We start from the raw sequence: 27,006 nt of genomic DNA on the forward strand, positions 1-27,006 counted from the left end.
ACTGACTTTTGGAATCTCTAATTCCAAAAGTCGAGTTCCATGGACGAAATTGTGTTTCGAATAAGATTGTGCAGTGTTCAAAACCTAACCTGTTGAATTTTCAACTCAATGAATATTTCACTTTTCCAGAAAACAGTAAAAAAGCATGCCATGCTTTTTTTTTTTACAGTTTTCTGGAAAAGTGTAATATCCATTGAGTTGAAAATTCAACAGGTTAAGTTTTGAACATTCTTCTTTGATTTTTGAGTGGTGTTATTTTGAAAATGAAATTTAAGCAAAATAATGATCCTATAATTATGTCAACCGAAAGAGCGCGGGGAAGGCCCTAATAGGCATCAGATAAACGTACTTTATGGACCTCAATCTCATCATGCCGGGAGGGACCTTAGACTGGGCTTTTCTTTAGGTCGAGCTTCCTTTTTCTTTTTTTTCTTTTTTTTTGCTCTTCGGATTTGTTTTGTCCCCCCCCCCAAAAAAAATGGCCGACATAATTAAGAGACTCTTAAGAAACCATTACATTTGATTGGCTTCGTTTCCTATTATCTTAAGTTCTGACGCAAATGTATAGCCTGTCGCTGACCAATGTTAATTTAAAGGTATTGACATAATAAAAGTGATAACAAATTACCTTTAAAATTCGTTTTTCGTTCTCGATCTTTTTGTGTGTTTTTTTTTTCAATTTAAGTGCAGAGGGGCAGAAGAGATTTTAGCTTCAGATGTGAACAAAACAAAACCGGAAAGATGAAATAACGTTTTATGATGTAATTAATCTGTGATGTTCAATACATGACGTCGCATCTTAAGATTATATATCTTATATATATTTTTTCTCAAAAACGTAACTGACCCCCCCCCCCCCCCATAGAGCTGTATATGGGATCCGCCCTAATGCGTAAACAGCCGTCTGGTGATTACAAGTTGTGACACGTGATAAACTAGTCACCTGACACAACAAAAATAGTCTTGTTCCCAGTCCCTTCACAATTACATGTATGCCACCAAGCCACCACGTCTCCATCCTACGCGCGGCCGCACTGTACAAACGAGTTCTGTGAGCTGTCTTTCCGAGATTCATTGCAACTTATACAAGTCATGGCGCTTCTATTTGTCACCATTTTGTTTGGAATTAATCTAGGGGTCGTCAGAGGCTGCGGCACCACCACACACATCGAAATAGGTGAGGAGTTTTGTTTTGTTATTGTCTATATTTGGCCCATACATTATCACGTGAGTCTACTGGCCGTACCACACTATACAATCGGATTGTACTGGCGTGATTGGGATTAATGGGCGGAGTCGGGCAGTCGGGTGAAGGGGGGGGGGCAATTTGTTGTTATTTTAAGCAGGAGGATCTAGGAGTGGGGAGAGAGTTATGTCTAGACATTCAAGTAAAGTTCCATGTTGATACAGGTGTGTTTACATATTTGTAGAATTCAGTTTCCTTATTTTAATAAGATCATGTACTGAGAAACCTTGCCAAATTTTTTTTTTTTAACTTTGACAATTTCCAGTGTCACTTTGTTGGCAAGAGAAACATGATATAACTTACTCTTACTCCTAATTGCCAAAGTGTTACAGTGAACTTATTATTGTGCCAATTTCATATTTTTAATGTATTTGCTGCAGCTGCATGGAGTGGGTAAAAAAATTAAATTGTTTCTTATGCAGGCTTTTTTAAAAAATGAAGGAAGCGGGCATTGTTTGTTTTTTTCCAAAAATGGTGCATTTTCCTAGATGGTGGATGGCTTCTTCCATTTTCTCGACACTTTTGCTGATACTCTATTGTGTCCAAAGGAGCCATTACCCTTTCTACATAGTTTCAATTTTGTTGGAAACAAATAAAAAGGCAGCAGTTAAAACATAGCAAATGTGGGAATTTAAAAAGAAAAAAAAAGAGGAGGCAGGCGGTAAAAAAGGAAGCGGGCAGGACTGAGAAACTGGTTTATTTTTTTACTTGGGCTAATACTTGTGGGTCTAAACCCACCAAGTTGTGTTTCATGTTAATTAATGAATACTTAGTTTTAATATTCTCTTTTACTTCATGATAGGGCACAGAGCAACGGAATATTTTGAAGATCAAACAGGAGGCGTGGATTACAAAAAGGTGGGGACATTCTCATTCATCTTCTTGGAAAGATTTCCATATACGAAGTTCACTAATTTCCTCTGTATTGACTAACAAGCCCCGAAATAGCAATTTCATGTCATCAAAGTCAATTTGAGCAGTGAGAAAATACAAGCATTTTCTTAGAAAACACTTAGAATTTTTCAGTCCAATCTCATAGGGTGTGTACACAGGGTGTTGAGTGAACTTCGTATATGGATATCTTTCCATCTTCTTTGTAGGGCTGTCCTGATACATGTACATGTATACCGAATAGTCGATCATCAACCAAATATTTGAATAGCTGTTTGCCGGTTTGAATATTCAAAGAAAAGAAAACTACGCACGTACGCACACAACTGTGATGTTATTTTATCGTAAAGTTGCGGCGCTTTATTGTCAGGTGCCACTTTTTTGTTGACAGTGGTTCATTATTCGCTTCCTTTTAACAGGTTAAAGCCCTTTTACAGTTATAAAATATGTACTGCAAAACACCCCAGCGTACCATATCGATCGATGACGCAAACTTTAAAGGGAATATACAACATTTGCAAACATTAGAAAACAGAACTACCAAATTTTTACGAAATAGCTTACTAGGATGTTGGTAAATGACAGTCTAAAGCATCCTGTAAAATTATGGCACCTGGTTTGAAGTCATTTCAAGAAAAGTGGTATTTTGTATAAATTTCCAACGGTGGTCGGCCGACCACCGTTGGAAAAACCTAACTATTTTTCAACTACTGCTCCAAATTTACCATTTTTTTCCAGTCCAAATTTTGTTTGCTATTGGTTACATGTTCATGAACGGGTGCAGGCCAGCTAGACTGGTTTCCTTACCTTACAATTTTCGCGCATCTATAAATTGATTCATTTCATCTTTTGTGGAGTCAGGGAACCAGACTACTTGAAAATTTTGGTTTTTCTTGGTTTTTCCACCATTTTCGAACACAAAACTTCAAACATGTCAGTGTAACAATATTTGATCTATTATACTAACCCCTCAAATAGTTCATTTCTGAAAATTACAGCAAAATCCAATGATGTACATTCCCTTTAACAGACACACTCTTGGTGAAACTAGTATGATGCTGTGCAGCTCTCAGTTGCAGCTGGCAGTTTCCAATATATGTGAATATTCGGTCCAACACAGTTTCGAGTAATCGAATACTAAATTATTCGAAAACGACAACCCTACATGCCCTATTTCATCGACATATTTGTCTTTCATTATAATGTAGCTCAGATGTTCTATTTCACAATTAAAAATCTATCGCAGGTTTTTAATTGAAAAAAAACCCCAAAAACCAATTACATCAATGATAGTACCGACTAGTACGATACACTCACCAGAAATGATTGCTATCCTAAGTATCTTCAAAATAGACATCAGTCCTTTTGATTTGATAATCACAGGCGTGTGGAAAAAGCACACCTTGAATATTCTAGGCGTGTGGTTTTTCTAGGTGTGTAATTTTCTATATGTGATTCTGTGGTCCACGGAAATTCAGGCGTGCAATTATTCACACTTCTCGGGAAGCTTTTAGGTGTGCGATGGCGTGGGGGTGCGATTGCATGCCTCAAATCAGAAGGACTGAGACATCTGTTGGTTCTGAAAGGCCAACTTGCATGACTCTACCAATTTTAAGGAAAAATGAGGATAGGGCCTATTCATGCAAATCCAAAAAAAAATGTGTGACCGATTTGTTGTTCATATTCAGCAGAACCTCTCATTGCGGAATGCAACATAAAATAATTGGCTGACAAGAATCATGAACATGGAAGGTGTGGTTTGCGACACTTTCAGTCCTGAGTTTGTTTCTGCATTCAATAGGGGACGTTGAACAATAGAGGACAATAGGGGCCCCTATTCCTGAAGGTCCCCAATTTGGCGATATGTACAAAACATATGGGTGGTCTTCCTAAAAAGTTTACAAACAAAAGAGGGACAATAGGGGGTCCCCGATTGCAGGCATACACACTTGGGTGTTGGTGGCGTGTTTATGCAAACAATGTGCACAACTATACTCAAAAAACAAATAGCTTTGTCAGATTTTGTTTCTGTTCTGCCCACTATTCAGCTGATTCTTGACAACCAAGATGCGTTCCAGGGAGGCAACCCGTACCCTGACGCTTTCTACCCCAATATATGCGAAGGAGGTAGGTCAAAGGTCAAGGTAGTCATACCTCAAGGGTGACCCCTCTAAGAGTGAAAGGGAAGGTGTATGATGCATGTGTGAGAAAATGCATGACATACGGGAGCGAAACATGGGCAATGAAATCGTCTAGTGTACAGCGCTTGGAAAAGGTTGAGATGAGGATGGTGAGGTGGATGTGCAGGACATCACTACATGAAAGAACGAGGAATGAAGTCCTCCTTCAGTCAGTGGGCCTGATGGGGGTAGCAGGGGTTATGAGGATTAACAGGCTTAGATGGTATGGACATGTGGCTAGGAGAGAGGCAACACACTGGCTCCAGAGAGCTTTAAATTTTTGAGTCACCGGAAGAAGGCCTCGTGGGAGACCCAGAAAAACCTGGAGGGAAACTGTAGAAGAAGATGCCAAAACATCTGGTATCACTCACATGGACCCCACAGACAGGAAAGCTTGGAGAGCAGCCATTAAGGAAATGAAATGTCCAACCCCACAAAGTGGGACAAATGGACTCTAAACGCTGATGATGATGATACATGTATGTTTAACCAGAACTCTCTGAAGAAAAGTGGATTTCTAGAACTTCTACTCTGGCCATCTCTTCAGCTGCTAAATTTGCCAGAGTTCGCTGGCCTGTTTAAACCTGACAAGGTTTGCTGTCAGCGGCATTTGGTGAAAATTTTGTGTCGGGGTGTTTGAGTTTTCACCCAAACTAGCTTTTGATTTTTTCTCTCACAAGAACATAAAAAATAAAGGCTTGTTTCGCTCGTAAACAAGGCACTGCTGAAATGTCTACCCATGTGTTACGAAGTTTAGCTATGACTGTTTGAAATTTTTTTTTGACTTCTTGATATTTTTTTCTGTCAGGTAAATTTCACCAGGTATCGGAGGACACTCACTGGGTGCCTTTCCTCAACGCAACAATCAACTACATCAGGAGGGTCTATCCTAAGCCATGGGACAAGGTAAGGCCAAATAAAAAAATAGTTTCTCGTCTGAGTTTTTTTTTTAAAGGAAGAAGACAGGTGTTTTTTACCCCTAAGATGCTGGATTTTCCAAGATGACGAATGGATTCTTCCATTTTCTTGACTCTTTTGCTAATACTTTTGTGTCCACGGTAGTCTTGACCCAAGATTTCAGTAGTCAAGAGCGATAGTTCCAATTTGTTCTGTAGCACCCTTGCATAATGGATTTTTTACTTTCTCTCACTAACGTCTTGGTCATTTCGTAGCAATGGGGGCGGGGCCATTTTATGTAAATAGGACAGTCTGCATAAATTCTAACAAAATGGCAGTTCCCATTGGCCGCAGGGCTTGCATAATTAGCTTTGATACTTGATCACTGCACGTATAGCCCATATGTTTACAACCGTTGGGCGAGCCATTGAACCATTTCTCGATCGCTGATTGGTTCCCTTGGAAAGCCAAGGGAGAAAATAAAGAAGAAGTTAAACCGCTGGTTCAAAATGGCCAAGACGTTAGTGCGAGTAGGCCTGCTGGTCTAATTGCGCCATTAGAGGGCGCACTATGCAGGATCCACTATTGATGACTAGCGTCTTGGGCCAAGACTATGTCCATGGGAGCCTTCACCCCTTTGTACCAGATTTCCAACTTGCATACATTACAATTTCGCTGATAACAAATAATAAGACGAAATATATTGTATGATTTAAAAAAAAAAAGGGAAGGCAGGTGGGAAAAGGAGGCAGACGGGGATCAGAAACTGGACTTTTTAAAACCTTTTTTTTTATTTTTAACTGCATGAGCACAATAATTTTGACTCCTTTGTTGTACTTCAACTTTCAGGCCCATCCAATCCACTCAGAACAATTGTAGCTGGGCTCTGCCTTCTTCTATCCTACAAAATCCTCTAAAATTACCTGGTTAATATGTAAACATTGGGGGCAGGTTAGCGTCAAGGTTAAACTCCCTTAGAGAGTGTTTCCACTGTAGGTTTTGATCGTCTGACGTCAAAGTGCCATGCAACCATCCGGGTTTCCCCATGATTGGCCACCATTGCAGTAAGCAAGCGTTTGGTTAGTAACCATATCATGCATTGTAAACAAGACAGTAGGGCTTATTTTCACGTAAACTAACCACAACTTCTTTATCAAATTGCATAATGTTCACTACCTGTGTCGTGTGTGGTTGTCATAATGGTGCAGAATCAGCAGGCGTTGTCAACTCTGTGTTTTGCTCACGGTTTCTGCCATCTATCACAGCTTTGAAGGCTTGCCTACTACCTACTGCACGCAGCCCTATACAATCTTTGCCTACTGCAATGGCGACACTGAGTTTCTGGTACTAGCTCGGATATAGGCGGGGTCGTGAGAGAACCCTTTATCCTCTTGAACTTACATGTAAGCAACAACAAAAAAATTTTAACATTCTGTCTTTTTTATTTGTATTTTGCAGGAGACAGAGAAGTTAGTGGTCTTCATGCTTGGTTTTGCCTCACATCAAGTCGCTGATGTGTCCTGGCACAGTCTGGGCATCGACCAAGGATTCCTGAGAACTATGGGAGATGTAAGTCAAAGAAACTCTCATCCAAAGATTTTGGAAGTTAGGGGAGTCAGGTTGGCAAAGTGGTACTTTCCTTGCCTTCCACCGCTGAACCGGGTTCGAATCCCCCTAGGCCAACATGCGGATTGGTTTTTCAGTCCCTGTCTAGTTCCATGGGTTTTCTATGTACTATCATTCTGGGGTTTTCCTCCAACCTCATTTTTTTTTTTTAAATGAGCACTTCTTTAATATCCCCTCTCTACGTTTCTTGATGTGTTCCAAGCTACAATGCCTGTGAAGGACCCTTGGAATTTATTTTCCAGAAATGTATTTAATAAAAATATGTTAACAACTATTGGTATATTAAAATGAACTAAGTATATATGGATCTTTGCACAGAAATAGGCCACTCATCGATTAAATTGCAGAATTCGACCTCTTATATCCCAAAGAGCTCAAATATCACCAATTGGAAGGCCATGAAGAGATAGCAACGGCCAAAACATCAAAGCAAAGAGTGAAAGAAGTCATAGTTTTCAGATCTGCCACAGTGAACCATTACTATTGTGGGATCATTGTGGGGTGCTGTGGTCCAATGGTTACGTGTTCGACTCAGGTGCCGTGGTACGTGGGTTCCATTCCTGGCGGGGGACATGGTGCTTGTGTTCTTGGGCAAGACACTTTACTACAATTGCCTCTCTCCACCCAGGAGTGTAAATTGGTACCTGTGAAGGTAGAGACTAAATTGGGCTCATCTTGAGCTGCTGCAGAAAAATGCCCAAATGCATTATACATCGCTGTTTATCTGTACAAGTTTTTCTTTCTTCCAACTTTTGGTCGTGCAAAAGTTTCGTTTTGACGGGGCAAGAAATTTTTAATCAAATCTTTCTACTCTAAATAAATTATTTGCAGGTGAATTTTCATGGTAGCTTTGACGATGCACACAGTGTTGGAGATATTGGTGAGTTCAATGTTTTGATTTTAGTTCCGTTCACAGATAACCAACAAAATTCTTGAGAATGTTTTAAACTTTTCAGTGTTTACCTTTAATAATATGAGTACCCTCCCGCCTAGAAAAAGGTTCCTTTTCCTTTTTATCCATACTGAGAGTTTCTTTTTCTTTCCTTTTTCAAAAACATTGTCAAAGATAGGGCTGGATAGCTCAGTTGGTAGAGCACTGGAATGGCAATCCGGGGGTCACAGGTTCAAACCCCGCTCCAGTCAATTTCTTGGTTCTATTTTTAAAAAAATACAATTACAATGCACCTAGTCAGTTTCGCTTAATGGTTTATTTGAAAATGTCTTTCTTTGTTTTTGATAGGTGGGGATATAGTGGCGACATTTGAGTTTGATCTATCATACATTGACAGTCTTTCAGATTGGTAAGAAAGCTTGTCAGAAAAGTGATTCATTAGAAACCCTCCCTCTCTGGCTGCCACATTCATCTACCCATCATAGCAGTCAAAATCAATCAAGTGACTGTTTCTAACTGTTTACAGTCCTTTTGTTAGTTTGACATACACATGTAGCTGTGCTGTGACTGGAGGTGATTGATATGCCAGCTGTACCTTCCTGTAATTCGCAGAACAAAATTAGAAGCCATTTTTACAGAGGTGCCACGCTCACGCGCATGCCCCACGTGGTCTCAAAGACAAGGCGTTCTCACATTTTGATAACCTATTGGTTGAAGGAGCCCGGACTATGTGCGTACTACCTTAGCGCGACTCGCGCGAGCCTGGTGCCACCGCAGAAAATGGCTGTCACCGAATGAGTCTATAATTTAAGGTCATACCAAGTCTTTGTAAATTTGTAACCCTTTTATAAAACTGTAGTTTAGTAATTTACATTGCAAATATACTTCTTGATCAAATCCATTATCATAGAGTGCTTGGGCGGTTTGAGCAGTATAGAGAACTTGCTTTGTTTAACATCTTTGTCACACATTGCATTAAACTGATCACAGAATAAGTAGTCAGATGGGTGATTGTGTATGTCAGAGAAAAAGTTTGCATCAGGATCAATATCAGAGTTGCCACCAAATTGGTTGTTGAAAATGATACAAAATTGTGTCCAAAGGAGCCATCACCCTTTCTAGTTTTCACTTCATTTTTGTTGAAATCAAATAAAAAATACAATAAATTGACAATGTGTACAAAACAAATAGCAAATGTATGAATTTAAAAATAAAAATTTAAAAAGGAGATGGGCGGGACAAAAGAAGCGGGCAGGGATGAGAAACTGGTTTATATTTAACCATGGTTTATTTATAAGCATGAGATATTAAAACAAAATAGGGCGGTATTATCTTGTATCAAAATACAATGAAGTTTATAAAGTTCAATTATGTAACTACACAGATGTGTTGAAATAATTCTTAAAGCTTCCCTTAATGTCCTTTTCAAAGAGGAAAACCAGCAAATTGGCTCACTTGTTGAAAGTGATGACAGGAGACAAAAGGGAGTAAAACTTTTTTGAAATTTTAGAATTTGTTTATAATCGTTTGTAGGTACATACCTACCAAAGATCTTGTTGGAATCTACAAGGATCTGTACGGACGAGAGAGAGTCAACAGTAGCCTCATTGAAGAATGCACCGCGCTCTTATTCCTAGAAAGGTTGGACTTTCAACGTTACCAAGTCTTCCAATTTTCAAAGACAATATCAAAGCATAAATTTGTAAAGTCCCAAAATAACATGGACCCAATTTGAGGAGGTTAACAAAAAAAATTATAAAAACAAATGTAGCATTTCATATTGCTAGTTCAATTGAGTTGCATGTTCTTTTTCAAATTTTGGCTTAGAAATGTTGAAAGAGTATCATTTTGTTTAAAAAGTTAGTTATATATTTTCATAAAGTTTGAAAACAGTTTTCCATTTCACATTTGTTCATCAAAACTGTGATAAACACCTTTAAATCTCAGGTAAATTTTTATTTTTTTACAGACTTGGTGAGAAGCTTGCTATTTCTAAGGTAAGAAACCCAAAACATTTTATCCTCACGTCTCACCACTTGACCACCAAGCCTGCCAGGCTCAGCTGGCTGGTTCCAAGCAGGAGGTCGTAGTAAGCTGGAAGTCATGGGTTCGAATCCCACCAGATTAGTTTGTGAATTACTTCTCACTTCACTCGGGACAACACTTGAGTATGGGGAAGGGCAAAACCCAATATTGACATAACATCACCCCAACGCAACTTCCAAGCATCAAATAGCGCTTAGAAATGTAGTATTAAGCGCGGTATAAATGTTTGCTATTATTATTATTATTATTATGAATTCTTGGCTTTTTATTACAGTTGTTTCCAGATTATGCAGCAAAGTCCCCGTTCATGGAAGAGCAATTTCAGTCCTATTTCCTGGGAGGTCTGGATGACATGGCGACATGGACCACCAACGTGTGGCATGAAGCAATCTACATGCTAGACAAAGGCACAAGGTGAGAATTGTGACTGGAGTTGTAGTCCATCACAAGTCCATCACAAGACACTCACAAGTCCATCACAAGTCCATCACAAGTCCATCGCAAGACAATCACAAGTCTATCACAAGTCCATCACAAGTCCATCACAAGACACTCACAAGTCCATCACAAGTCCATCACAAGTCCATCGCAAGACAATCACAAGTCTATCACAAGTCCATCACAAGTCCATCACAAGTCAATCACTAGGCGATAACAATTCAGTCGCAAGTCAATCACAAGTCAAAAACAAGTCAATCACAAGTCAATTACAAGTCAGTCACAAGTCAGTCACAAGTCAATCACAAGTCAATCACAAATCAATCACAAGTCAGTCACAAGTCAATCACAAGTCAATCATAAGTCAGTCACAAGTCGGTCACAGATCATTCAATCACAAGTCAATCAAGTCAGTCACCAGTCAATCGCAAGTCAGTCATAAGTCTGCACACGTCCATAAATTCAATCTTAAGTTGTAACTGTCCTCAAAAGTCAATCACAAGTCACATCAAAAGACACTCGCATTTTAATCACAAAATCAAACGCCATTTACAAGTCATTCTAAGTTATTACAAGTCATTTATCACAAATCAATCACGTCAAATCACGATTCTTTCTAAAGACAGATTGCAAGTCAGATCAGAACAGGGTAAACAGTGACCAAGGATCATTCATCACTGTTCATCTAGAAATGCGACAGAGATGTTGCAATTAAGTCCAATGCAAGTCCCTCAGCATCTTCTTCAATGTTGTCAAGATCCTGTAGATTATAAGCCTAATTTGCTCAACACACTTTTTGTCCAACAAATACAGTGTGTGCAGTCTGCCCAGAAATCCCATATACATCAACTGTAATGGCACATCCACGGCAGCCACAATGCCGAAGTCCGATCCAGACGTTTCAAAACTCTCAGGACTTCACATCAACGTTGACCTTCATGGTTTGACCCCTGACCTTGTTGATAAGCAGCAGACTGGAAGAGGCGTGTACTTCTCGCCGTCTGAAAAGCTGAAGGTGAGTCGACTTTTTTCAGTGTCTTTCTCAAAAAAGTGACGGATGAGCCACACATACAAGATCGTGTACTTTTAGCTGTTATGTGGCTATTATTCTGGTTACAAGTTGAAACTTCAACAGCTTTGAACATTCTTCTTTGGGTTTTGAGTGGTGTTATTATTTGAAACAAATGACATGCATAAAAAGCAAATGATCCTGTGTGCATTTAAAGATACTCTTTTGGGTTTTTAATATTGCAGAAAAAAATTCAGATGCTCCACAAGAAGAGAACCGCAGCGTTGAAAGCAACTCAGTCAAGATCAAAGTCAGACAGCGCTCATTCCTCATCGTATCTCAAGTCCACATTCACAACAAGAAATTCCTACGCACATCTGGGATGGTAAGCCTGATTTGAATTGACTCCAACCTTAACCCTCACTTCAATATTTTTTATTTGTGCAGGATTGAGGAAGGTAGAGCCCATCATTTACCTAGCTCTTTATGTGGGACTTGTAAAACTATTTTTAGCACCTGTACTACATTGTATTACATTGTATTACATTGTATTACATTGTATTACATTGTACTACATTGTATTACATTGTATTTATTTCCTGATATACCATACCGTACTTGGTCAGTTTTGGCAGTATAGGGAGTAAAGTCTGGTTCATACTTCATGCGAATGTGAATGCAATGCGAATTTGACGTCACAAAACATTTGCTGCGAAATTCGCCGGAGTTGAAATGTGTTAAATTTTTGCAAATTCGAACCACGAAAACTTGCCCTGATGTCACAAATGCGCATTCACGGTTTTAAGGGGTTAAACAACAGTAAGTTCAACTACAGGTGACCGACAAAGTTGCTCTGCTTTGTTCTAAACTACTTTTGACAATATTTTTTGCATGATTTTGTGTTTTTCCTGTGTCTGTGTCCAGGTCGCTTGTCACAGCCGACGTTAACGTAGACAAGATAGATGATCTGATAATCGGGGCACCGGGCTATGGCATCACTGGTAACCCACAAAATGGACGAGTATTTATTGTGTTTGGTCGAGAAGAAAGCCTACCAGAACAACTTGACATCGACACTTCTGCAAATTTGACACTGTCGGTAACAGACAAGGTAAGTTTTGCAAGCTTACATTAATTTGGTTTTCTGGCACGTCTTCCTAATTTTTCCTTTTTATATTTCACCAACTGGCAGGAAGTTCTGCTGTATTATTTTAACTTTTTGATTTTTTTAAAGAATGTATGCATTTAAAAAAGGATGAAATTCAAATTAAACTTGTTCTCTACCACAGATATCAAAATTTTGCGTCAAGTTATCAACATCATCAGTTTCGATAGCAATGTTTTAAGGGTTGTGTCCTATTTTACTCTTTCCAAATGTGAATGCAGAAAAAAATTCCTTTCTTGGGTATTTTTCTAATATGTGATTTTGTTCCATTTGGAGTTCAAGTCTTTTTTCTGAAATTAATTCCTTGTTCTATAATCCTATCTATTTTAAGTTTTCCTGTATTTTTATGAGTTAATATATTTGTTGAATTCTACAGAAGAATGGTCACTTTGGGACCGCTGTCGCAGTTCTTGACTTTAACCAAGACGGCTTGCCAGATCTTGCTGTTAGTGCGCCCTCTACTGGCTCAGCAAGTCTTAACTATACAGTAAGTACTTGATATAGTTATCATTCACATGGTTAAAAAAAATTCACCTTCTAACTCCTACCCAGGACAAATATTCTTTAGTGTTGATCTGTTGATCTAGATGCCCAAAACCCTTACCAAAACTTTTGGTAAAATAAAACATACTATCTTTCAAATGAATTTTAATTAAATATGTGAGTGGACGCAGGAAATATGACTGGTGCTTGTGTTTCAATATTTAAGTTTTAATTTTTGAGAGACGTTTTCAATTAGCTTAGTATATTTTCTTGTACTTTTTGTGTCAATTTCTGAACTAGGGTGCGGTGTACGTGTATTTAGCCAAGTCTGCAGGAGTGTTCCCCCCTACGCCAAGCTTCACAATTACGTGCAAGGTGAGCTAAATAATTTTGGCATTTTTTTTTTATATCCTTTCCTGATTTCTTCAACGTCTGCCAACTTGCAAGTGCTAAAGTCTCTGAAAGGACACCTAAATTGCAAGGGGGAAAGTTAATATGAACTTCCAACTTAAACTAAGTCAACTATACTAGTAACTTTGTAAAACAAAATTAAACAAAACTCCAGGATTTTATTGTCAAATGCGAAGGCATTGTTAAATATTTTAATAAAAGACGAAGGGAAACAGACTAGGTGCATTATAGTAATTTTTAAACGGTGAACAAAATTTGAACCTGCGACGTCTGGATTGCTGTTTGCTATTTCCCAGGTTTATAGACATCATGACTTTGGTGTGATCCCTGGCTACATGGCATAGACAGGTTTATGGCTTCTGACTAGCACCCCTTGAATAAAGACATTGACAAAATGAGGAACCACCAACATAGGGCTGGATAGCTCAGTTGGTAGAACACTGGAACGGCAATCCGGAGGTCGCAGGTTCAAACCCCGCTGAAGTCTTTATTCAACTTTAAAATTGTTGACATTGTGAAGAGTTTGTAATGAGCTGTCATTTCATTTCAGTTGAAATACTGCAATCTTGGATGGTCCTTAGCAACGGCCGACCTGAACCATGATGGCTACCGTGACCTCATCATCGGGTCACCATTCGTTGCCACTAGACAAGGTCAACAACAGAGTGGTGCATTGTGGGTCGTTTACTCCAAGAAGGCAAAACCTGGTACGAAAGCACAGTTAAGTGCACAAGCATTAAAACTTTCTTTCATCACAATAATGCTCCTTTTTGGTGAATGTTGCCATATTATGGATCATATAAAAAGATAAAAAGGGAACTGACACATCAGTGTTTGGGCTACTTCGGTTGGACTCAAACCCATAACCGCCTGCTTGCAAGTGCAGATATATTCAACTTTCCCCACCAAGGTTATTATTTTTCACTTCAGCTTAATCCCACTGAAACTTATTTTTCCATTTTTCTCTCAAACAGTGAGAAGAGTTCTGTCTATTGAGACTGAAGGAACAATTTTACTCGAAGGAGATCAGGTAAAATTTAAACAGAATTATCTTGAAATTTGATTTGAATCTGACAAGTCTCTAGATTTAGAAGGTTTTGTGTGTATCTTTAACTTCGTTTCTTTCTCCTAAAAGCTCTGATCTGTTTCAAACAATTGTACATGTCGTATTGTTTGAAATAGATCAGAGCTTTTTGATTATTTGAAGACATTTTGTTTTCTTCTGTTTCCATAGCAATATGGTTGGCTTGGATATGACCTAGTGACGAAGGCAAAAATGCAAGGTCAAGGGTCATGGCTGCTAGTCTCCCAGCCAGCGGTTCGCATCTGTGCTGAGTAAGTTCTTGTTTATTCTCTTCTGTATTTGCATAAAGACAGTTGCTTTGAAGTTGTTTTCCCGTGCTCTTCAACACATTAAATTTTTTCTCTTAATAAATTTTCAACCCAAAAAAACCCAAAACTTTTTGACATTTTTGGGCATCTGCACCCTCTGAAAAAAAGTTTTGATTTTGAGTAAAGGCTTTGTAAGCAGGCTGGTTCCTGGTCTGTACATATCGATACTAATTGTGGGGCAGGGACCAGCATAGCCAACAAGGATATCGGGCCAGCAGCTGGATTCGAACCCCTCACCCTCCGGCCCTCCGGTCTGCAACCCTCTGAAAAAAACAATTTGAGTACAAGCTTATTCGCCTTGTGAGTAGGCTGGCTCCCAGTCCGTACATTATCGATACTGATTGTAGGGTGGGAACCAGCTTAATACTCTGAAAGGAGGTATGGCCAGCAGCTGGGTTTGAACCCCTGACCCTCTGATCGCGAGTTGCGATTCCAAACCACTAGGCCACACTCCTATCAAATTACAAAATGTCGCAAGGATTTACCCATTGTAAAGATTATTTCAAACACCACCTAAATTGCCAGTAAACTTTTTTTGATTCTTTGGTTTTTAGGTCTACTTGTGCGTTTTCTTCCAACGACATCCAAAGTGTGGGCCGGCTTTTGGTGTACGACACTCTGGATTTGACCCAACCACTGGTGAACATCACAGGCAGGGAAAACTTTGGAAAACTGGGATCATCGTTTGGAATTGGAGATCCTTACGACAACGGCGAAGACATTCTAGGTGTTGGAGCCGATACTACGAGTGAGTCCTTTTTCTGTTTGTGTAGGGTATTTAGTTGCACTGATTAGATAGTATACAAATGAGGAATGTTTATGAGTGCAATGGTAAGAATAATTTCACGAGATGACAGATGGATGTTCCATTCCACAAGGCAAAGTTGAGTGGAGTGGAATATTCCATCTGTCACTGAATGTAATCATTTTGCCATTGCACGAAGCTTCTTCCCTTGCGTAGAGGAAGAGCCTCATTTTCAATAAAAACAATTATCAAAGGAATTCAACATAGATTTACACTTCACAATCAACTTGATTTGGAGAGACTTGAAAAACATCATGTGTTCTTTTTGTTCCTTTTTCTTATATCTTCTTAAGATGTCAAGGGCAAGATTATCGATGTTCCCATAACGTTCACCCAAGCTGGCAATGTCAACTTCCTCAGTCTGAAATCCGCTGGAGACGGCATTAAAAAGAAACTTGGAAGTTTCAAGTTTGCACCGAGGACTGAATCTGAAATGTTAGCTCTTCTTGAAGGAGACCGGAGCTTGGCTCGGTTTGGGGCCAGTCTGCTGATGGAAGACGTCACAAATGATGGAGTTGGTAAGAAAAGCTGTGTAGAAAATGTTGGAGTCCGAACTTGGCTTTGAATGAGTCTGAGTCGGTCCAAATCATTTTTATCCTGATCCCCCTGACTTTTAAGCCAAGAAAGAGGGATCTTTCGGTTGTATTTCTTCCGTGTGTGTGTTCCATTTTGGTTAGGATAACTGTTTAGTGTGTCATATGAAAAGTCAGTCTTCAATTTCAACCAAACTTGGTGACAATAATCTTTGGGTAGGGGACTTCAGACGACTTGAGATGAGGTCAAATGTTATCTAGGGATCAAGTGAGGTCATTGTTGATTTTGGTTTGGTCAGCTTAAAAGTGTGCTTACTAACTGACGGTATAAATACTGCCAGCATGCCAGGGGGATCGCGCAAATCTCACTTGCAGTATTTTTACAGTTGTCATCAAGTCCGTCACAAATGAAACCCATCATTAGTCAAATCACAGGGTTCCAAGTGATGGTACAAACAATGTCAAAGGAATGCCTTTATTAGTGATTAGACTGTCATTTGATTTGGCAGTGAAGGACTTGTGATTGACTTGTCAGAAATATAATACAATCTGTTGTTTTGGTCAAGTCAAGGAAACACTTTGTTTGAACTACAGCTAGATTGTCCCAAATATGGTATAACTACGAGAAACACTCGGGGCGTACGGTAGAAATAGGTGGCCATTAATTTCTCTCAGTCGACATTTAGCGCCTCATTACAGCAAACAAACCTCCACATGTATTGCTAGAGGAGAGGTGTTTTGTTAGCAAACTAGTCGCCCTGTCGCTAAGATCGGCTGTCTGTCGGTAAAATTTTGTGTCTATCCGCACTGTTCGAAGAGCGCCATGTATTGTCTAATAGTGTCCAAACGCCTCCAATAGATAAACGGCTGCTGCATTGTAATGATATGACAGTATCTTCGTTGTTTCAACAGACGATGTAGTAATTGGCGCTCCATTGCGGATTGATGACATCACTGAAGAACTCTATGGAGGTATAGTATCCTGACTTCTTGAATTAGATTTCTATGCTACATAAGTAAATGGACTAATAATCTATTTTCTCTCTCTCAAAAACAATGAAAAATCGCTTTTGTTTAATATCACAAATATCTTGTTTTATTTTCAAATGTTAGTAAGTAGTGCTTTTTACAACAAGTATATAGGGTGTAATAATAATAATAATAACAGGTTCTTATATGGCGCTTTTAACAAAGATCAAAGCACTTTACATCATTATTACCCCTGATCATTGGGCCAATTAAACGTTCCAAATACCATCTCAGTTCCCTTTAACCATCTCTGCCCTCACTGGTTCCCATTTGCTCCTGGGTGGAGAGAAGCAATGAGTGACAAAGTGCCTTGCCCAAGGGCATACGCACCATAACCCCAGGCTGGACTCGAACCAACAACCCGCAGCTTTACCCGCAGACCACGAATCCAGTGCCCTTAACCACGAGGCCGCAGCACTCACCTCTCTCTCTCAAAAAAATGTAGTATTCTTCTACAAAATTTAAACTGAAAGTTTTATTTGTTAAAATTTATACAAAACATTTTCTAACACATATGAAAAATATATTTAACTTGTAAATGCAATTACATTTCTTGTATTACCTCCCCCAGGTGAACAAGGAGCAGTGTATGTATTTAAAGGCAGCAAATCATTTCCCAGAGGGAATGTCACCAGACAGTGCAATCTCCTGCACAAGGAGGTCGAACCATGCCCTGGCAATAAGGTTGGCTATTTTCTTTGTCTTTTTTCTTCATCTGAGATCCACTTCTCAGGTTTTACGTCCTTTTGTCAAAATCTTTTTCAAAGCCTATCTTTCACAAAGCACAAATTTAAGCACCATTGATATCAGCATTTTCAATAAGCGATATATTGGAAATCCAATATCGAGAATATTTGATATATTGATTATGCCATGTTCAAGTTAAAGACCACAAAAACAGATATCTAAATTTCCAAATTTCCACGGCTTTCTCTGCAGCATATTGCTCAGACTTTTTAAAACAAATCTCAGCACAGAGAGTTTGTCCAGAATGGGTGCTTTTTATTTTATACTTTTGCATAGGGAAGGCCGCAAATAGAAGCAAACCCAGAGCACAATGTGACGCCGCTCGGCATTTTGAGGTGTTTTTATTTTGATGAGTCACAAGCACAAGTTGCTGCTAAGTTATATTTCATTGTTCAGCAAATGATAAACACAAAGTAAAAGCACAAACGGGGATTTATTTTGCCAATAATCTGACGCATTTTCGATATGATTCCTCAATTTTTTTTAAATTTTGATATTTCGATGTGATTAGAAATGCTATCGGTGGTATCGATATCAAAATAATATTGAATAATCGAGTTATATCGATATATCGACAGCGCTTACCCCAATTAAGAAATTAAAGGTCTTTTTCATTTGTGATGGAGTAAGTTTAGAATCCCTTTCTTTTCTTTTAGACTTTTTTTAGTCTAGTTTTTGTCCCATTGCAATTGAAATCATACTTGTACTCTTCATTTTCCAAGGTTCTGTAGTGTAATTACAGCCCAGCTGACCATCTCGCATGCTTAGATCACAATTGTCGGTGTTTTTCAAAGGGAAAATTGTAATTGGATTTCAAGTACAAGTATGAAAGATTTGTGAAGTGACTGTTTAATTTAATTAAATTAGGGAATCCTTGCAAAGCTGGCGGAAGGGTTGTAAATGGCAGTCATGCATTTCCATTTTATTGGATTTTAATAAAATGTGAAGGCTCAGGGAAAAAATGGCACAACAAAGAAGGAATAAAAGATCCAATTTTGAAATGAACCTTCATTTCTTCTCCTTGCAATGTGAGATCTGCTGTCAAGTCACTCAGAGTTCATTGTCAAGGATTGCTTTCAGACCGGGAATTTCTAAATATGGGGAGAGTCATCAATGTATGATTTTCTTTTATTGAGGAGCAAGTTTGAAAACTTTTTCAATCGTAACCCTGTTTGATACCACATATAAAGCATGTCTCGACAAACGTAACAGTGAAACAAAAAAAGACTGAGAAAACTCATTTACCATGAGATGATAAAGTGTTTCTTAACCCTTGACAGGATTTTTGTTCTGTGTGATTTGGACCTTTTGTTTAAAAGTAACCGCAAAATGGTGAAGACTCTCAAAATCTGTTTGGGCCGCTTTTCAGATTATCTGCTATCTAATGAAAGGCATTCACACACCTTCTTGGTATATGAATGCCTTTCATTAGATACCAGATAATCTGAAAAGTGGCCCAGCTTGGAATTCAAGTCCTTTCATTTAATTAGCTGTATCTCTGGACTGGGGTGACCAAATGAGATGGGATAAAGACCATTGAGTTTGTTTCTGCATTTAATAGGGGACGTTGAACAATAGAGGACAATAGGGTCCCCAATTCCCGAAGGTCCCCAATTTACAATCATGTACAAAGCATATGGGAGGTCTTCCTAAAAAGTTAAAAGTACAAACAAAAGAGGGACAATAGGGGGTCCCTGATTGCAGGCAAATACACACTTGCGTGTGTATGGTATTTACTATGCCTTCAGACTCTTCAGATAAGTTTTGCAAAAAGAGAATGCTAGTATTTGTAATATTTATGGAATGACTGCTACATTTGTATTGACATGCTGTACATATCACCACACGATTCTGGCTTTGTCACACACAGAGCGTTAACACATTCATAACATATTCAGTACCGTTCCCATCTCTCCTTAGACTTAAACTTTTCTTGACATGTACCATAAGATTTGTGCAACAAAACATTTTGAGGACTATGGCTAAGGTCCTCGGGCTTATTCTTCAGTCCTGTTCATATTTTATTTTCTTTGGAATTTTTTTTTTGTGGGGGGGGAGATAAGCAAAATTATACATTTTTGAAAACATAATGATCTACTGAATCCAAAAAACAAAGTTTGCATTTTTTCCAACTTCATTATGGTAGCCATCTTGGGAAAGTGAAAGGGGGCGGATCCAAACCCCCCCCCCCCTCTTCAGATCTTGGTCATGCAATAACAGATTTGACTGAAATTTCAGTGGCGCACCCAGGATTTGGCTTGGGGGAGGGCTCTTTTTTTTTTCTTTTTTCTTTTTTTAGTTGATTTTTTTTTTTCAAAAAAATGTTGCCCACAATTTTTGGCTGCGGAAAAAAATGGGATTTTTTGAATTTAGGGGGACGGACTTGTTTGACGTTGGTGGCGCCATTTACATTGCTAAGTACATCGGTAGAGTTTTTAGTTTTTAGTAGAACAAAGCATTTTTTATAAATTATCTTCATTGATAATTCATACTACAGGGTGAGTAAAAAAAACCACCAAATGTTGGGACCATTGTTTTAGGGAAGTTCTGCATGTAGCATTTTTAAAATGAAGGATATGAAAGCCCAATTCATAAGCTTTGTGAAGTGTTTTCGTTTTGCTGAAAGAACGCACGCCTTTTTCTGTGATCCGTGGACAGAATCTTAAAACGGTGGTTGTGTTTAAAATTCCGTAACTTGTAAAGTACATAAGTGATTTGAATGATTCTTGTACTAAAAGAAAGCTTATGAATTGGGCTTTTATGCCCTAGATTTTGAAAGTACTACATAAAGAACTTCAATAAAACAATAGTCCCGACATTTGGGTTTCGGGTTTTTTTAATCACCCTGTACAAATGAGCCCTTTATCCTATGCACAGTCAATGAAATTGTTACCTTTTAGTAATTTTACTATTACCAAGGATATGATTGTTCCCTTGTTTTGTTCCTTTTGTTGTGACGGACTCATGGTCAGTGCATGTTTTCTATTGAATTGAGAAGCCTAGGTCAGTTTGATCAGAAATTTCAGTAATTATATTCTCATACAAGAAGTTGACTAAAAAAAAATTTGGTTCACTTTTTGTTTGCAGGCCATTGCAGTATTATCAATTTCGGAGGTAAGAATCTTTTGTAGTAAAGTATTAAAGTCTGTCATGAGCCAATGTGGCCCATCAGGCCGACGTTTATCTCCGGTTTCAATAGCATGAAACGACTGAGAATATTCTATTCCCCCTGGATGGGATGCTAGTCCATCGCAGGTTACTCCCCAGCTTATGTCGGTTCCCATTTATACTCCTGGGTGTAGAGAGGCAAGTGGGGATGAAGTGGCTTGCCCAAGGACACAACGTATGGCCAGCAGCTGGATTCGAACCCACGACCCTCGGACCACGAGTCATAAACCCTACCCACTAGGCCACACTCCCCACTTTTAAAGAATTGTTCGTAAACCCCCAAAATTAATCAGGATAAAAACACTTGAAAGTCCCTGGGCTGAATGTCTGTTCCAATCTTATTAACCTTCTTACATTCTCCACTCACATTGATTCTATTCAATCATCTTTTTGACGGACATTGTCCCAAACTTGAAGGAGGCAATTCCTCACAAAAGCATCAGCTGAAATTACAGCCTTTTAGCGAACCGACCAAGGCTGGAGTTTTGAAATCAAACTCTGTAGGTAAAGGTCTTCAGTCAAAAGATGTAAAGATTACATTCTTCAAAAGAAGCCTTTTGTAAAATTGATATAATCCTGGCACCATTGTATTGGCATGAAAATCTCTCAAACCACAGAATTAGTTTGCAGTATAAATGAAAAATCTAATATAACTGCATTTTTGTCGTCAATCTGTAGAAATGTAACAATACTACATATTGACAGCGCGGTCTTAGGTTTCGCCTGAGATTAACAAAACACCGACAACTTGAAGGTTATGGGCCTCTTTTCTTTAAGACGCTTTTCAGCCGAATCCTCTTGGATTTCGTGAAGATGAACAATTGATTTCCTCGACAGATCTTGAATCCTTTGAATCAGATGTTTTCTAGTTCAATCCAAGTTAAAGATTTTTTATTTAATACACACTTGTGTTTCTTGCTTTTCTCGAGCGCGCTTTCTGACAAAAATGCTAACAATGTTCAAGGGCATTGCTAAAATTTCCGAGCTCTTAGAGAAATGAAATGTAATTGGATCTAAAATTATCACAACCCTACCGTTACAAGCCATACTGCTTCAATTTAATTTCCTATTAAACAGCGTCTCTTCAGAGACGGGTTGTTTGTAGATCTTCTTGCACGAAATGGTTAAAGCTGGTCACAAATGTAATCTTCTTAGGGTTAACACACATTTTGTTCCCTTGACGTGCTATTAGAAAGCTGCATCGTAACGTTCATTTGAAAGTTAGTATTTTATGTACAGGGGTGTAAAAATCTCAGCTTTAATACTGATTTCAGCTTTGTTTGTTTTGGATTTCAGCTGTTTTCCCTTACTTGCTGCGTACAAAAGTATAGGAGATTTCCAAAGTTCAGCTTTTTTAAGCCTTTTTCAGCTGTTTTCAGCTATTTTTATCAGTGGTCACTCACACCCCTGTATGTCACCCGTTATCCACAGAGCCAAGTCCTGTATAACGTCTGATATATCTAGACATGCAGATATATGCAAGCCGCGCGCCAGCCAATCGGAGTCGCCTTTACGTCATTTCATTCCCAGATCATATAGACTTAATGGTTTGATTAGTTGATTCGAATGCAGTGTTTTGTAATACAACAGCCGGGCGCATATCGCGTAACATGATACAGAGCGCGTGACTAGAAAGCAGTAGGTCGTGGGTTCGAGTTCAACCGAGTGAATGTTTTTACTTTCACTCGGGAGGTAACACACTGAGTATACAGTGTTTATACGTCGGTGAAGGGCAAAACTTAAAATTGATTTACATCACCCCGACGCAAAAAAAATCCATCTTTTGAATCGTCTGTGTAATGGTTGTTTTCACTGCATATAATATCATTAATTAATTTGGTAACACTACACTAAGCATGTCGTGTTGTACATTAAAGCCTGTGCTAGATTTTATCAATCTATTACATATGCTTTAACTTCATGGTCTTAGGCCCTGAATGTGGTCTGTAACGAGGGATTTGCCCATCCTTGGTCATTGAATGGTTTCCTGGGAAACCAGATAGAACATATAGTCAGGCAGATTGGAATTGTTTATTTGATGATAAAAGCATGACATGTGGCACACGGTCTGAGTATGTAGGCCTAATGGAAAAGATACTTGGTTACAGGGCCATCGCAGATTTGTCTTTTGAATAAAAAGTATCGTACAGTATTAACATGCAATGGCTGCCATTTTGAAAATTTTGAAAATTTGTTCTATGATATATTTTATTTTCAAAGGACATATGTGCGATGGCCCTATAGCCAGAAATCTTTCCCATGACGTACTCTGCGTGCCAAATTTCATGCCTAACTGACCAATCCTATCACCAATCTGCTGCACTGCATGACTCGTCTCGTGTCCTGATTTATTTGAACCTCATTATTTTATTTGCGTTTCCTTGTTTGTCTCTTGCCAGTCTGGTGGTCGTTTTGGTCATCGAATGGTTTCATGGAAAAATGGCAAGGTAAGTGTCGAGTAGTTTCCCTCCGGATCCTCCCCTAATGAGCTCACGAATGAATTCCTCGTATAGCCACCTGTTAACAAGGATATTCTGGTCATCGTGACTGGGCAGGTGATTAATTTCCTGCAGTGTCCTTAATTATGGCTTCTTATTTGCCCGGTACTAGTGTATACATACTCGGCGCAGCTGGTCCTTCGCATACATGGGGTGTTACAAGCGACACAAGTGGTGGCGCAGGCGTGTTAAGCACAAGGTTTCATAATTCTGTTTACAAGAAGCCACTGTTCTTGTATAACTCCCAAGATTTTGAAGCCTTTAAGGTTGCAGACCAGTAAATAAACTGACACAGACCCAATGCCCCCACTTCAGAAATTCAGGAAAAATACTCACAACTCTCAAAGGTGTTCGAGACGCACATCAAATTAAAGCTTATTCCATCATCTTTCACTTTCTTTTCATTTTGTGGGGGGTTAACTGATGACTTTTAGGAGAAGTTTGCATCCGGAGATGATCGCTTTTTTTCGCCCCGTAAAATAGTCCTGAAGCCAAACGCCATTTTGAAAAACGATGCCCAAACTCCATAGTAATAGAGCGCTTTTAGGGGCCAATTTCATCCAAATTGCACTGAACTATAGGGCCTACAAGCTCACAGTCCTGTGCACGGCTTTCACCCATATATTTTACAAACCCTCAAGTTCATGGCTCACAATAGGCTCAAATACAAGTCGTGATTTGGCCGGTGTAGGCAATTTTAGACCGATCTACTGGCCTGTAACCTTATAAGGCAGGTAGGAACATCCATAGTGACGAACCCACCGATTTTTAATGAGAAAAACTCTCTCAAAGTGAAGACAGAGATGGTACCAAATAACCTGTGAAATTATTCAGCCTGGAATGGTGTCGTTTGAACGAAAAACATTGAAAGTGATCTTAACAAATGTGTGCCCGCGGTGAAACTTTCTCATGTGCGTTGACAGCGGATTCTACCCCAGACATGGTGCATAATCAATGGCTTCTCTGTTTCTCGAAATGTACTGGGTACCCACTGTGCTTATATTTCAACAGGTTTCTTGTTATGGGCAATTCCACGGTTACTCACGTTACATTTTTGATGTACTTTTGAGTTTCCTTGGGCTGTAATTACCTTACTGAAAAGGTTTAATAACTGTCATTCACATGGTAGATAGAGTAGACCTAGACCTACCTAAGCACCAAAGAATGATGACATCCAGAAAAATGTGTTATGTATGATAAACAAGACGCACTAAATCGGTTACTCACTTTACGAAAATGTAACGTGAGTAACCGTGGAATTGCCCTTATGCACCTTATGCGTAAGGTTTGAGCAATTTAGGGGAGATGATACCTTCACCAACTGAGCTGTGCACTCCGCGATCCGTTTGCAATCTTTTGATTGGTCCATTCCATGCATATCAAATGCCTTGTTGTCGACAACACAAACCCAGCATCAGCTTTACATGTCGAAAATGTAAATTTCTTTCTTCACACTGTTACTTGGAAGAAAAAAATGTTGCGACCTGACGCCACTTCCGCGATTGTGTACAAAATCTATGGAGAGTCAAGACAATTTTCTAAGTATTTCCTAACAAAATTGGAAATGTTTCTCAGTCCCAGATTCATGTCTTATCATTTTTGTAATGAATGACCTACATTGAGATGATATATGAAGAAAAAATTGGCGTCAGGTTGCAACATTTTTTAAACTTGGAAGATGAAATTGTATTTATAGGCCTATGCGAACAAGTCCTCACTGGTATTCTAACTCGGTCAACTGATCAGAAATCAGGACTACTTCCAACCAATCGATGAATCTGCCGCCTTTGGTGATTGATATAACTCTTTTCATAGAGCCGACTATGAGTATATTTGCGGAGAGGGCGCCTTCTTTCGATAACGTAAGGGAAAAGAAATCCTGGCCCATGCTGGCAGTCTGCCACCATAAACAAACGGCTCTCTCCTTGTGTTCTCATTGACCAATCAGATGACGAGTTTGGTTGTAGCTGCCCCGAGAAGTAGCAAGGGAGGTCGGCTGGCTGGGTCGGTGTTGGTCTACTCTGGTTTCAACTGACGAGGTTTGGCTTCATAAGAAGAAGAATAATTACGGGTACTTATATTGCACAAAGATCAAAGGGCTTTACATTAATATTATTGTTACCCCTGATCGTTGGGCCAATGAAACATTCCAAATGCCATCTCAGTTCCCCTCATTTAATAACATCATAGATTTACACCATTTTTCTACAAATATCGTGCTTTACTTTGTACAAATTAACTGACAATTTACAAATGTGAATTCAATATAGACATCTGTCAACAAAATATATATATTATTTATTACAATTGTTGTTTTATTTGGTAATTAAAGGGAAAGTAGATAATCTGTTGTAAACTTAAAGAAAAATGTACAGAACTCTGAAATAAATGATAGAACCAATTTTTTGAAGGTACTATATTGTATTTTGTAGCCCTGTAATGTTGCACGTCACCGTCACGTACCAGCTCGTCTAAAGCAGAGCCCAAACCCAAAGAAATATACTTCATAATTATTTTTAAAAATGTGTATAGCGCCAAAAATAATTGTGACTGGTAAGCCAATTTAAAAATTACTTTTAGATGAAGAAAAACAAATTACTTCAACCGCTCAATCCGTTCAAATTATATCACCGTTTAAACGAAATGACCCTGAAATCTGTTTCGTACAAAAGTGCGATTTCAAGAATTGTCGTTACAATTGTATTCAAACATCGCCAGCGATAAAACCTCAGTTTAAAAGTTGAAAACTATCATTTTGAAAAGTGGATTTTGTCAATCCTATTGTTAGCCAAAGCAGGGTTGTAAGTAAAGATATTGTATCAAGTGATATACTATGTTGGGGTTCCGTTTTTTTAGACCACATTTTTGCCGACTACCTGCAGTTATCATCAGTTTAAGTATTGCCATCTACCAGGCCCCAACGTCTACGGTGCCGTATAAGTCCGACGCCTCATAAGTCCGAAATTTCGGAGTTATGAGGCGTCCGACTTATGGGGCACAAATTTATTTATTCCGCCTCATAGGTCCGACGCCTCATAAGTCCGACGCCTCAAAAGTCCGACGTCGGAAAAACGAGGCGTTTAATTTGTCGGACTTATGGGCCTTTATTTGGTTAGGGGATGCGATTTTGTCGGACTTATGAGGCGTCGGACTTACGAGCGGACCCCATGTCTACAAATACTCCTTGTTTCCAAGAACAATACCTACTTGGAACAACCTCCCTGCATCAGTCACCTCTACTTCCTTTTCCCAATTCAAAACCACCCTCAGTCTACCTTAGATATTCATCGGTCTAACGCACAACCTTGGCGTGATATCCCGATGTGGGGACTTTGCCAAGCATCAACGTAGAAGTAGAAGTGCTTATTCAACTGTTACCTTTTTACGCACATAATTATGGCGTATTTGAAACCCGTTCTCGAGTGACCCGCGATCAGTGTGCTCGGGTTGCCTATTACGAACGCCCTTAGTGCGTGTGGTACGGGTGCGCAGCTGGGCGAACATTCAAGATGGCAGCCGCCGTATTAAAACCGATTGAAAAGAAGAGATA

The 27,006-nt window shown here is 39.0% G+C and overlaps 1 protein-coding gene across 2 annotated transcripts; it reads left to right on the forward strand.

Moving 5' to 3' along the window:
* Positions 1-993: 993 nt before the first annotated feature.
* On the forward strand, positions 994-25,870 carry LOC119724245 (phosphatidylinositol-glycan-specific phospholipase D-like). Of its 2 annotated transcripts, none has more exons than XM_038195213.1 (25): positions 994-1,177; positions 2,049-2,104; positions 4,186-4,264; positions 5,126-5,223; positions 6,673-6,783; positions 7,672-7,720; positions 8,081-8,141; positions 9,266-9,373; positions 9,702-9,729; positions 10,053-10,192; positions 11,030-11,231; positions 11,471-11,610; positions 12,150-12,336; positions 12,767-12,877; positions 13,174-13,248; positions 13,835-13,991; positions 14,259-14,314; positions 14,519-14,619; positions 15,231-15,424; positions 15,775-15,999; positions 16,927-16,986; positions 17,615-17,727; positions 20,878-20,904; positions 23,358-23,405; positions 25,405-25,870. In XM_038195213.1, exons 1-25 carry the CDS (start codon positions 1,093-1,095, stop codon positions 25,489-25,491), a joined length of 2,598 nt encoding a protein of 865 aa, XP_038051141.1. In that variant the 5' UTR covers positions 994-1,092; the 3' UTR covers positions 25,492-25,870. The 2 variants fall into 2 exon arrangements, with proteins under 2 accessions (XP_038051141.1, XP_038051149.1); XM_038195221.1 differs by having other exon boundaries at positions 11,483-11,610.
* The last annotated feature ends 1,136 nt before the right edge of the window (positions 25,871-27,006 follow it).

This window comes from Patiria miniata, unplaced genomic scaffold, assembly GCF_015706575.1.
Source record: "Patiria miniata isolate m_02_andy unplaced genomic scaffold, ASM1570657v1 HiC_scaffold_1, whole genome shotgun sequence".
In the NCBI taxonomy this organism is placed as follows: Eukaryota; Metazoa; Echinodermata; class Asteroidea; order Valvatida; family Asterinidae; genus Patiria; species Patiria miniata.